The 13,178-nt window shown below is 45.8% G+C and overlaps 1 protein-coding gene across 2 annotated transcripts in view; it reads right to left on the bottom strand.

Moving 5' to 3' along the window:
* Positions 1-13,178, bottom strand: part of sfmbt2 (Scm like with four mbt domains 2) — a 63,787-nt gene that overhangs the window by 43,472 nt on the left and 7,137 nt on the right. For both annotated transcript variants that reach the window (XM_083934825.1, XM_083934826.1), the window contains exons 2-3: positions 7,643-7,824; positions 5,513-5,607 (exon numbers count right to left, since the gene is read on the bottom strand). In XM_083934825.1, coding sequence (XP_083790951.1) covers positions 5,513-5,607; positions 7,643-7,733 — 186 coding nt within the window. In that variant the 5' untranslated portion in view covers positions 7,734-7,824. The remainder of the gene's footprint in view (positions 1-5,512; positions 5,608-7,642; positions 7,825-13,178) is intronic.

Here is a 13,178-nt window from a genome sequence, read left to right as displayed (position 1 = left end):
AAATAAAGAAAATTAATATTAATGGATAATGATGATTTGGTTGCCCTAAAGTCTCATACACACCCATTTAAAGTGACGTGTTGGCAGAAAAACCTTTACTCTCTCTCTCTCTCTCTGTCTCTCCCTCTCCCTCCCCCCTCTCCCCCTCATGCCCATAGGCCGCTTATACACTTCTTGAGAGCACAACACGCCCGACAGGATGTTCACATTCAACGCGCAGCACAAACGCACACAGTCGCAAGTGAATGGAAAAAGCCAACATCTTAGAAATCCACACAATACAAATGGCCCTGTGACTTCCTGCTACAACAATGCAAACGTGCTGTATCACTCTGGCTGGCTTATGTAAGAGAGCTACAGGGCAGCTAACTCTCTGTGTGTGTGTGTGTGTGTCTGTGTGTGTGTGTGTGTGTGTGTGTGTGTGTAGGCCCAAGAGAAATCACTTTTTCAATTTGTCCAGGCACACACAGAGAGAGAGGGAGGGAGAGGAAGGCTGCACTTTACTGAATCACATTTTTCTGGGGAATTCATGGTCTGTTTCCCAGTGATTCAATCCACTTACCAACACGGCAATTTAGCTCCCTGAGAGACCTCGCCCGCTCAGAATCACCACACAAGACAGTTTGTCCGACAACGCTCATAAAAACCCCCACATCTCCTTAATCCGCCCTTATTACCATTCATCGCTGGGAGTGATGTAAGAATGTGAAACGCTGCCGTCGACACACTCCTTTAAGTCTTAAATTACCGGCGGACACGTCTCCTGCTGGCAGCTGAGTGCTGTGAGCCTCATCGGGGCAGACAGCTGCTCTCTGCGCGGTCAAACGCAGAGTCGACTGAGGTGGATAAAGACCTCGCATCCAGGATAAACTGCACTCGCCACTCGGGCCCTCTCCTGTCAGCTCAACGTGTTCATGGAGGATGTAAATTGTTTGTTTTGTGGGGTGGTGTTTGTTGTTTGTAGTTGTTTGGTTTATAAAATGGTGAAAAATGTGGATTAGATAACAATCTCAAATGTCTTGTTACCTTCACAACTCACAGATATTCAGTTTACTGTCACTCTTAGGGCGCACTCCCACTGTGCGTCCGTCCCGTGCCCCGTGCTTTAGGGTCCTTGTCCCCCCTCCAGGCCCGTTTGTACTCACACTACCTGGGCCTCGGAGAATGCTTCTTGCTGCCTATACGTCATCACGCCGTAACACGTCACACGCATTGATGACGTCATGGCGATGCGTGGCTTTGTTTCCAGATCTTTCCGTAGACCTCAGAGTTTTTGTGCGTCTTGTCGACTGTTTTTGAATCTTTTCATCGACCAAATCTGCAGTAAACACTCCACCTCCGCATCACACCAACGTGAACCTTTCACCGCCATTGTTTTAAATGTCCGCGCATGGTCCCTCCTTCTTTTTTCTACGTCCCAACAGGCGCACAGGAAATGACCTCAGAACCGCCGTAGGCCTTGTGCTCGTACACGTGCAAACGTGCTTTACTAAAGCCCACCTCTCCCAAACAGGCCGTGGTCGGCAAGCCAGCCGCAGCTAGGCGTGGTACGGTTGCACTCACACTGGTCAAACGAACTAGACTTTACCCGTGGAACCTGTTTGGGCACGGTACGGATGGACAGTGTGAATGCGCCCTCAGATTCACCCCTGGCCATTATGAAAATATTCACTTCATTCAACTTTTTGTCTTGGAAAGTAAATTGGAAAAATGGGATTGCGTCACCAGTCGGAAAACTTTCTGTTTAACCTCCAAATATAAATGATGGTGTAATGTTTTGAGTTGATTTAAAGGTGTTAAACTAAAGTCTAACTTCTTATCTTTGGGTCCCAATATCATTTTAACAACATGATTCATCTTTGTGTTTATAAGAGTGGTCAAAGGGACGCCAACACTGGTGAATTAGCCGTGAGCTTCTCTCGGCCCTAGTCGGACGCCCTGATGTCCTCGCCGTAAACACTGGGAGCTGCTGGTCGTCCACATTAACATCAATGCTGTCAAAACATCCAGGACCAAACTTCAGTCCTTCACAATAAAAGCACACACTTTGACAGCTCCAAAATAAACCGTAAAGTCTTTTTAATTTCCATTTTTAATGTAAACCACCACCTGAGCCGCTCAGGCTGAGCGTCGCCCACACGTTCTGACTGCTTTCTCTCTTCAAGGTCACTTTTGTTTACTATTTAAACGTATAAATATTCATGTACAAATATGAAATTTCCCTTGCAGATTCTTAGAAGCGCGTGAATGAATTCTGCCTGCACTTCACGTCAGACGAGATGTGTCCGGGGTGGGAACGGTAGTAGCAGTGAACGGTGTCTGACTGGTGACACAGAGACGTTAATTCAGATACTGAATACTTACGCACTCACACTGTCCTTCCGTACCGGGCCAAAACCGTTTTTTCGGCTAAAGCCTAGTGCGTTTGACCAGTGTGAGTGCACCCCCCGGACCATGCGCGGACATTTAACAACAACAACAATGGCGGTGAAAGGTTCACGTTGGTGTGATGCGGAGGTGGAGTGTTTACTGCAGATTTGGTCGATGAAAAAATTAAAAAACAGTCGACAAGACGCACAAAAACTCTGAGGTCTACGGAAAGATCTGGAAACAAAGCCACGCATCGCCATGACGTCATCAATGCGTGTGACGTGTTACGCCGTGATGACGTATAGGCAGCAAGAAGCATTCTCCGAGGCCCAGGTAGTGTGAGTACAAACGGGCCTGGAGGGGGGGACAAGGACCCTAAAGCCCGGGGCACGGTGCGGAAGGACAGTGTGAGTGCGCCCTTAGTTTAGCTCCTGTTGATGTGTGGGGTCCTGTGAGGCAGCAGCAGCAGCAGCAGGTAGAGATTTAACAGGTGACTCTGACATGTTAAACACGTCGCCCAGTTGGTGATGACAACATGCGGCTCAGCTGACCTCTCAGCCGACCTGGACTGTGAGCGTCTGTCTGAACCGACTCAAGTCCGCAGAAGAGACCAGAGCAGAGAGCACCTTGTCCTCTCATGTCTGTCACAAAACGCTGATCGTGCAGAAACAGGTTTTAAGTGTATTGTGAATCTGATGAATCAGTTTTCTGCAGAATTTCAGCTGTGAGACGTTTCCTGACTCAGGTGTCTGAGATAATTTGACGTCTATCGACTTGAAGCAAAGTCAAGCAGTGATTATGATAATAACAATAATAATAATTTAAAATTATAACTATTTATATATATATTTATCCCATTACTTCATTAATCGATGGAATATTCTGTCGAACGCTCGATTACAAAAAGATTTGATAGCTGCAGCCCTGACTCGTGCCCATCACTACCACCTGCACGCACGCACGCACGCACACACGCACGCACACACGCACGCACACGGACCGGCTATCACAACTGACGGCTGCTCATGAAGCCGTCACTCCACTCTGTTTGTTTACAGCTCTATTAATGTTCTGAATGTTGAGTGCAGCTCCTTTGATTCTCTAATTATTGTTATTATTACAAATTGTTTCCTGGGAAAGAAACATAAAACAGACGGAGCACTTTGGTCCTATTCAGATAACAGTTCCTGTCACTTTCATATACTTTTACTTTCTGTTTTAATCTTGTTTGCATCTCAGGGTTCGTAAACCTTTCACAAAGTCAAATTCAAAGGTCCATTTTCAAGCTTTTCCTGCACCTTACTGCCTATTTCTACAAATACATACCCGTACAATTATTATTTCACTTTCTTATCACCTTAAAAGAGATGGTGTTATGCTTTAAACAGCTAAAATTGTGTTTTTGTAATAACTGAAGGATAAGAAATTAAATTAAATCCTATTCTACAGCCATTTGTTGTGAACTGTGGATAAAATTTCAAGCATTTTCAAGCACTTTATCCTAAATTCAAGCACTTTTCAAGGATTTCAAGCACCTGCATGAACCCTGTATATATTTATTTCTTCTCATCGCGCGTAAACTTATACTACATCTTTGTTTACAATACAGTTTAATCATTTTGCAATTACTGTCTACCACAAATATATACATATATATATATATATATATATATATTTTATATTTTATTCCCATTTTAACACTAATTTATGTGTTAGGGCGCACTCACACTGTCCATCCCTACCGTTCCCAAGCACGACTCACGGCTAAAGTCTAGTTGACCAGTGTGAGTGCAACCGTACCGCGTCTAGCTGCGGCACGGTTGCTGACCACGGCTCGTTTGGGAGAGGTGGGCTTTAGTAAAGCACGTTTGCACATGTACGAGCATGAGCGTGCGCACGTGTACGAGCACGAGGCCTACGGCGGTTCTGAGGTCATTTCCTGTGCGCCTGTTGGGACGTAGAAAAAAGAAGGAGGGACCATGCGCGGACATTTAAAACAATGGCGGTGAAAGGTTCACGTTGGTGTGATGCGGAGGTGGAGTGTTTACTGCAGATTTGGTCGATGAAAAGATTCAAAAACAGTCGACAAGACGCACAAAAACTCTGAGGTCTACGGAAAGATCTGGAAACAAAGCCACGCATCGCCATGACGTCATCAATGCGTGTGACGTGTTACGGCGTGATGACGTATAGGCAGCAAGAAGCATTCTCCGAGGCCCAGGTAGTGTGAGTACAAACGGGCCTGGAGGGGGGGACAAGGACCCTAAAGCACGGGGCACGGGACGGACGCACAGTGGGAGTGCGCCCTCACAGTCTCATTTACTTGCATGATTTTTTCTTTTTATCCATTTTTAATGAGCATTGTTGGACGGAGCTTCTCTGTAATTGCAAATGATGATAAATAACTTGAACTTAACTTGAACTTGACTTTGGCAGCAGTTTGTTGATTTTGTGATTGATCACCCGGCCCCCATTTGCAATATTTGCTTCTTTCTTAAATATTTGATTCACGTTTTACATTTCTGTCTCTATTAGTTTAGTGAAAATATTTGAAATGACCTTCCTCAAAAGCACACGCACACGCACACACACACACACACACACACACACACACACACACACACACACACACGCCCGAAATACACACACATGCACAAACAGGACCTATATACATGCAGTTAATGGAGAGATAGGGGGCGAGGGGGCTGCCAATGGGTCAGCGCCCCGAGCAGTTGGGGGTCCACACACACACACACACACACACACACACACACACACACACACACACACACACACACACACACACACACACACACACACACACACACACACACACACACACACACACACACACACACACACACACACACAGCTTATTGTTTTCTTTTGTTCCTCAGTAATTACCCTTGAGTTTTGTTTTTAAACGCCGGCAAAGGTCATTTTAACAACTTGTGCATCATAAAAAAAGAACAAGGCCGACGGGAGCGTTTTTATTGAGCTGCGTTAGCGTTGTGATGCCGTGGCCCGGCTCTCTCCAGCATGTCCTTAAAGGCTTTCTACATATGGTACTTATGCACGAGGCTGTGTTTAAAGGATCACTGAGGGATGAGACTTCACCCGCAGATCATACGCAGTCACTCACATGTTTGAAGGTGGTGTGAGGGGCGGCGTTAGCCCCCGTCTCCTCCATGTACTCCTCCCAGTTAAACTCCGCCTCTTCCTCCATGGACTCTGCATCTGAATGAACAACAAAAAAAAACATATAACACCCATCAGTCATCACCGATACAGAGAGAAGCTGCCGTGTCCTGAGGCTGAACATGTATTTCATTCACGAGATAGCGTACGGGGGGTAGCAATTAAACACACAGTGGATGTTTGTGTGCACGGCGTGTTGCGAGTCCTCAGATGTGATGTTTCTCCTGAAGGCATTTGTTCATTTTACCTGTGGGACACTGATACATGTTTGTGTGTGTGTGTGTGTGTGTGTGTGTGGTGTCTCTGGAGACTCCTCAGTGTAAAGAGAGCGGTACTGAACCTGCTCTGGTTAATGAGAGGGAACAGCAGGAAGCTGATGTTCCTGATGGAGTTTGTTTTGACGGATTGTAGATGTCTGCCTCTCGTACACACACACACATGCACACACACACACAGCTTAACCCTTAGCACCCCATTGACAAATTTATGTCAAAACTTGCTCCGTTTCTTCTCAGAGTACAAACCAGAACACACAGTTGCACTTTTACTGCTGAAGTTAAGGACGAATTTCAATGTTTGTAGTGTATTGTTTTCACCTTGTGCGTGTGTGTGTGTGTGTGTGTGTGTGTGTCCTTGTGGTAAAACGTGGTCCTGGAGACACTGTAGCAGGAACCAACCCAGACTCAGATTTGAGTATTTTGCTTGTGCAGGGTTTAAATGATCTGTTAAAGCAGGTGTCAAAGAAAAGGCAAAAAAAACAACAACACCAGAATAGTAAAACGCAGCCTCCTCCTGCAGTTCTCCCCTCTCTGTCCTCATGTTTTGGACAGTCATCACTGCAGCCTGAATATGTTATATAGCAGCAATTCTATGAGAATTACCGTCCCTTTGTAAAGGTCTCTGTGACGACAGCCTGAGATTCAAGGCTCGGGCCGCAGAAACACATGCAGTTAGCAGAAGGCTAAACTACGAGCAGCATTTTCTCTCCTTATCTTAACTGCTTTGCCGATACTGACACGTGTTTTATTGCGTTTAATTGTCTTTGCGGTTTAGGCAGCTGCTGCAAACACTGGAACTTTCTCTGCCGTATTTTCCTCCATCGAATCAGGCTTTCACCGTCTGAAGGGACGTGCATCTGCATCTGTAGAGCAGCCAATAGGAACGCCCTCTCTCTCTCTCTCTCTGAAATGACCTGTGATCGGACACTGTCTCCCATCACGGGTTCGATTTCTCCTGAAAACAGCCAAGAGGAGCTGCAGAAGTCCAGTTTTCTCTCAGAACATTTGAATTAAAATATGATGACAGGTTATTATGGATTTTTTTTTTGCCCAATGAAGCAAAAGGTACTTTAAGGGCTCACTCACACTGTCCTTCCGCACCGGGCCAAAACAGGTTTTTGGGCTAAAGCCTAGTGCGTTTGACCAGTGTGAGTGCAACCGCTCCGCGCATAGCTGCGGCCAGCTGGCCGTCCACGGCCCGTCTGAGGGAGGTGGGCTTTTGTAAAGCATGTTTGCACATGTACGAGCACGAGGCCTAGATTTCTGAGGTCATTTCCTGTGCGCCTGTTGGGACGTAGAAAAAAGAAGGAGGGACCATGCGCGGACATTTAAAACAATGGCGGTGAAAGGTTCACGTTGGTGTGATGCGGAGGTGGAGTGTTTACTTCAGATTTGGTCGATGAAAAGATTCAAAAACAGTCGACAAGACGCACAAAAACTCTGAGGTCTACGGAAAGATTTGTAAACAAAGCCACGCATCGCCATGACGTCATCAATGCGTGTGACGTGTTACGGCGTGATGACGTATAGGCAGCAAGAAGCATTCTCCGAGGCCCAGGTAGTGTGAGTACAAACGGCCTGGAGGGGGGGACAAGGACCCTAAAGCACGGGGCACGGTGCGGAAGGACAGTGTGAGTGCGCCCTAAGTGCATTCGTGTACTGACATTTATATCATCATTATGAGACTAAACAGTCAGAATAACGCAGTGGATTTCATCAGAGCTGTTTTTCTAGACCTCCTCCATCATCATCGATAGAAAGATCCCCTCTGGTGTAACGCTTCAGGGCCTCCTCACCTGTTTTCACCTCTTCTTCTTTCCCATTGGTCGGATAGTGTGACTTCAGTGCCGTGAGCGCCAACGGCTGCTCCTGGGCGAGAGACTGCATCCTGCACCTCCGCTTCCTCGTCAGCGTTTAACCTTCGACCTGAGGTGTGTCAGTTCCTCCCTCGCTGCATCTCTCACTTTGCGTGACAGCTCTGGTGCAGAAAAGACACATGCGTAGAGTTAAAGTCCGAACTGCCCTTTGTTCACCACAGCTTCTGCCATGACAAAGAATAAAGACGAGTTCATAAAAGCTTTGACTTTTTTAAAAAACACCCACTGTTTGGCAAGAATTTCCCTGGAAAATGAAAGACAGGAAATGATGCTTGTTGCATTCAGAATAAACAGAAGAAGTGGGTGTTTGTATGAACAGTAACCACCGCCGCTGCTGAAAAAGAGAAGAATGCCACTTCAAGAATCCTTAAAGGGATCGTTCTGATTTTTCCATATTCAGTGTGTTACCTACAGCAGATACTAGAATAGATAGAGACAAGAGGGCAGGCACAGGAGATAAGACATGTACCGCGGAGGACGGGGGCGGCAAGGCAAGGCAGGTTTGTTTGTACAGCACAATTCAACAACAGGGTAATACAAAGTGCTTTAAATGAAACAGAAGCGTTGGTGAAAACAAACACATAAAACATATAAAAGATTTAAAACGCATAAAAGGTCATTTATAATATATATATTTAAGATGGTGATAGTGCAGTTTACTGAAAAGCTGCTGCAAACAGAAAAGGCTTCAGTCTTGATTTAGAAGAACTTAGGTCGCACTCACACTGTCCTTCCGCACCGCGCCAAAACAGGTTTTTGGGCTAAAGCCTAGTGCGTTTGACCAGTGTGAGTGCAACCGCTCCGCGCATAACTGCGGCCAGCTGGCCGTCCACGGCCCGTCTGAGAGAGGTGGGCTTTTGTAGAGCACGTTTGCACATGTACGAGCACGAGCACGAGGCCTACGGCGGCTCTGACGTAATTTATGTGCGCCTGTTGGGACATAGAAAAAAGAAGGAGGGACCATGCGCGGACATTTAACAACAACAACAATGGCGGCGAAAGGTTCACGTTGGTGTGATGCGGAGGTGGAGTGTTTACTGCAGATTTGGTCGATGAAAAGATTCAAAAGCAGTCGACAAGACGCACAAAAACTCCGAGGTCTACGGAAAGATTTGGAAACAAAGCCACGCATCGCCATGACGTCATCAATGCGTGTGACGTGTTACGGTGTGATGACGTATAGGCAGCAAGAAGCATTCTCCGAGGCCCAGGTAGTGTGAGTACAAACGGGCCTGGAGGGGGGGACAAGGACCCTAAAGCACGGGGAACGGTGTGGAAGGACAGTGTGAGTGCGCCCTAAGAGTTGCAGCAGATCTGCAGTTTTCTGGAAGTTTGTTTCAGATTTCCACAGCAGGACATTTAGCTTCTGTACCTGTCCTCCTGTCTGCTTCTCCAAACCGGGGGCGTGTTCACCGGCTTCTTCTGTCGGTAACACACCGACTGCGGATAAGCACCTCATCCAACCACACTTCAAAAAAATCCAAACTATCCCTTCACCCACATAAGATCCAAGGAAAAGACAGCTGATCTCTGGGGAAGTCCAGAGCAAAAAAGCCCCGCAGCCGTAACCACTTAGAAGCAAAAGCAACAACACAGAAAGGAACAAAAGAGAAGATCTTGCGGTTTTCCAACACTAATTTTCAGCCTCATTAAAGCAAAGACGAGAGCTTGTTATTGTGTTTAATTGCAGACCAACCTCTGCCTCTTCAGCCCGTGTTCTGTGATATCAGGTTATGCAGATTGTCTGCCAGGCTGCCTGCATTTGCATACCACAGCAAAACTACATCAGATAACCAATCAGAGTCGAACAAAGTGGAAAGACTGGAAAGGCACGAGCGAGACAACAGGCCCGACAAATTGGAAATTTTCATTCTGGCAACTGTGGAGAGGGAATAACACGGACCTGCAGAATAATGTCGCTGCAGCTTAATATGGAAGGTAAAAGAGGGGGATATGTTTCGTACAGGAGGGACTTGAGCCGTCTCATGTCGGGCTATAATCACCATGACATATTAAGCACAATCAGTTTCACTAATGAGGTCATTAGTGAGGCTAATTAATGCATCAATTAGCAACGTTTCTTTGTCAAAAGTGGGTCTTAAAATAACTCAAACAGGTAAAAGTCTATCAATATGAACTCCCGTGGCATTTTAAAACATTTTATCCTTTGCCATGTAAAGATAACTGTTAGCTTTTTATGCTATTTTTCATTAATTCATTCATCTTCAACCCCCCTCATCTTCGCGGGGGGGCTGGAGCCGATCCCAGCTGACATCGGGCGTGAGGCGGGGTACACCCTGGACAGGACGCCAGTGTATTACAGGACACATAGAGACGACCAGAGACAGACAACCATTCACACCTACGGGTGATTTAGAGTCATCAATGAACCGAACACCTGCACGTCTTTGGACTGTGGGAGGAAACCGGAGAACCCGGAGAAAACCCACGCAGACACGGGGAGAACATGCAAACTCCACACAGAAGGGTCCCAGCCGGGATGCGAACCTGGAACCTTCTCGCTGTGAGGCGACAGTGCTGACCACTACACCACCGTGCTATTTTGGCCAGATATAATTATTTCATCCATAGAGCAGCTGTCCCCTTCATGTTTGGTGTGCGATCGCTCCAAATTAAGCGTTAACGTTGAACTCTGATTGATTATAGTGAAGCAAACGCGATCAACGATGATTCAAACACTCCGCGGCACATCTCATCTTGTTACACGATGACAGTTAAAGCCTCACTCTATAAATTTGCGGCTTATTTTCATTGTAGATTAATCCGCATTATATTATCGATTACTCGATATAAAATGACCATTTTCCCAGAGTCCTTGTCCAAAGATATTTTGTCATATCCCCGTTTTACTAACTTGTACTGTACCTTTTAACATTTTATCTCCATCATGGTTGTTGTATTTCATCCATGCCTTATTGTTTATTGTTGCTCGGCGTGTTTGCACGTGTCAGAAGGCTGTAATCAGTTACGCTCGACTGTGTTTGGGTGCTTTGTGTTCGTGTACACGCACTGAACGTGGATCTCGTTGATGCGTTACTGTACTGATATCTTGCTGTTTCCTGTTGCTCTGGTCTCAAAGCATCACACTAACGGACTAAAGTTGGCTGGAACATTCAGAGTAGTGTTGACTAATGTGCTTTGTCTTTGTAATAAAGAATGAACTGAAAGATATTCAGCTTTATAAAACAGAAAACAAGCAAATCCTCACAATCGTCAAAATAGTTTGCACTTACTTTCTGTCAATCGACCAAATTACTCAAAAAGTTCAAGTTAAAAATCCGAGTATAAACAGGTCTCACTGTAACCACGACCCAACCCGATGCCTCAGCCTTTTATACCTGCGTTTCTCAATTCTCAATTCACTCCGTGTACAAGTTTTATATAAGAAAATCAAAACTTATGTAAAGGTGCATTACAAAATAGCATTTTCAAGTCTTAAAGCAAAGAGTCCGAGGCAGAAACAGACTGAAAAACCGACAAACCTAACTTAAAACAGCTTTTTTTCTGAATAACCCGCACAGAAATCTGTGAAAACAATCAACAGAAATCAAAACTTATCTAAAGGTGCATTACAGGGGGAAAAAATAGCGTTTTCAAGTCTTAAAGCAAAGAGTCCGAGGCAGAAACAGACTGAAAAACAGACAAACATCATCTAAAACTTGCTTTCTTTCTAAATAATCTGCACAAAAATCTGTGAAAACAATCATCTTCACAACAACAGACCTTGTTTGCTACTTGCCTGGTGGTTTTGTCCGACAGTAGGTCATGCGGTAACATCCCCAGTGACTCACTCCCTGACTTCCACCCACTTTCATCACCCTGGCAATTAACACAGAGGCTACGCAGCGAGCCCTCCGTCCGTTTAAGCCACAAAAAAACAACTCCGGGATCAGGTTGTCGCTCTCAGCCTTTCAAATCAACACGCAGAAGAGCAGAAAATATCCTTATTCTGTGATGAGACGACATCCTGAGATGTTCCCAGAGAGGAGAAGGAAAACAAACAAACAAACAAACAAGATGGAAAATGTGAGAATCCAACAATCCTGCGTCCAAAAGACCCTCGAAATCCTAAAGGAAATGAAAACAGACAACTCTCAAGCTTCAGTTTGAGCCGAGTGTATTTACAGAACCGTGCGGCTGCTACGGAGCCAGTGACAGTCTCCACAAACAGCCCCCCCCCCGCAGAGTGTTTGCACCACACACACCCCTGACATCCCACAGTGGCTCCAGCAAACATGCATTGCGTAAACAACGAGCTGAGCTAAATTGGCTCACATGACGCCGCTCGCTCCCCCTCACCCCTAACAGACTATCAGTGTTTCTTACCCAAGAGCCCGGCAGCAGCATTGACACATCTCTGTCGTCAGCACGCCGTCCTCTGCAGCTCATTAAAGCGCACTCTAACACTCCTATCAGACAGTGTGAGGAGAAGTTCACCGCAGCTCTTGAACCTGGTTTTTCCCTTAAATTTCCCCTTTAGCGTCTGTTTTTCCCCTGCTATCACAGAGGTAGAGATCTGCATCTGCTTGTTCTGACACTTCAGTAATGTGATCTGAAGGCTGAGTGACGTGTTGAGACTTTGATGCGGTGTTTTTATTGTTGCATCAAACAGAAATGAACGTTAAAACGATCAGTTGATGAGCAGAAAAGCTCGTTTTCGGTCAAATTGGACTGTAAGGTTAATATTTTGAAGACATTTGAAGAGTTTGAAGACTTCACTTTGAGCTCTGGGAACATTTTTCACTATTTTAGAATATTTTTATTCACTTAACGATTGAATCTATTTGTCAAAAATATAATCATTCATTCATCTTTAACCGCTTATCCCAGGGTCGGGGTCGCGGGGGGGCTGGAGCCGATCCCAGCTGACATCGGGCGTGAGGCGGGGTCCACCCTGGACAGGACGCCAGTCTATCACAGGGCACATAGAGACGAACAGAGACAGACAACCATTCACACCTAAGGGTGATTTAGAGTCATCAATGAACCGAACACCTGCACGTCTTTGGACTGTGGGAGGAAACCGGAGAACCCGGAGAAAACCAACGCAGACACGGGGAGAACATGCAAACTCAACACAGAAAGGCCCAGGCCGTGATGTCGCTGTGAGGCGACAGTGCTAACCACTTCACCAATGAACATGATGGTTATTGCAGCCCGGCCCTAATGGAAATGTCCTCAGGGTTTCCACACCTTCGTACAGTAAACACCATATTTAAGGACTTTCCAGCCCCACTTCCTTTAAATTCAGGAACCCCAGCGTGACGTAGTTTAGACACAGATGAATGTTGTTTACTGTAGAAACTTTTGTAATGAGAACTAGGTTTACAGAAGCTTGAACGTGTTCATATTTCCAGGAATAAATGACCCAAAAACTAGCTTTTTAACCCTCAAATTCACAAACTTTTAAGGATTTCAAGAACCCGTGGGGGGC

This window comes from Echiichthys vipera, assembly GCF_963691815.1.
Source record: "Echiichthys vipera genome assembly, chromosome: 20".
Taxonomy (NCBI): Eukaryota; Metazoa; Chordata; class Actinopteri; order Perciformes; family Trachinidae; genus Echiichthys; species Echiichthys vipera.
This window is presented reverse-complemented; position numbering and strand designations above follow the sequence as displayed.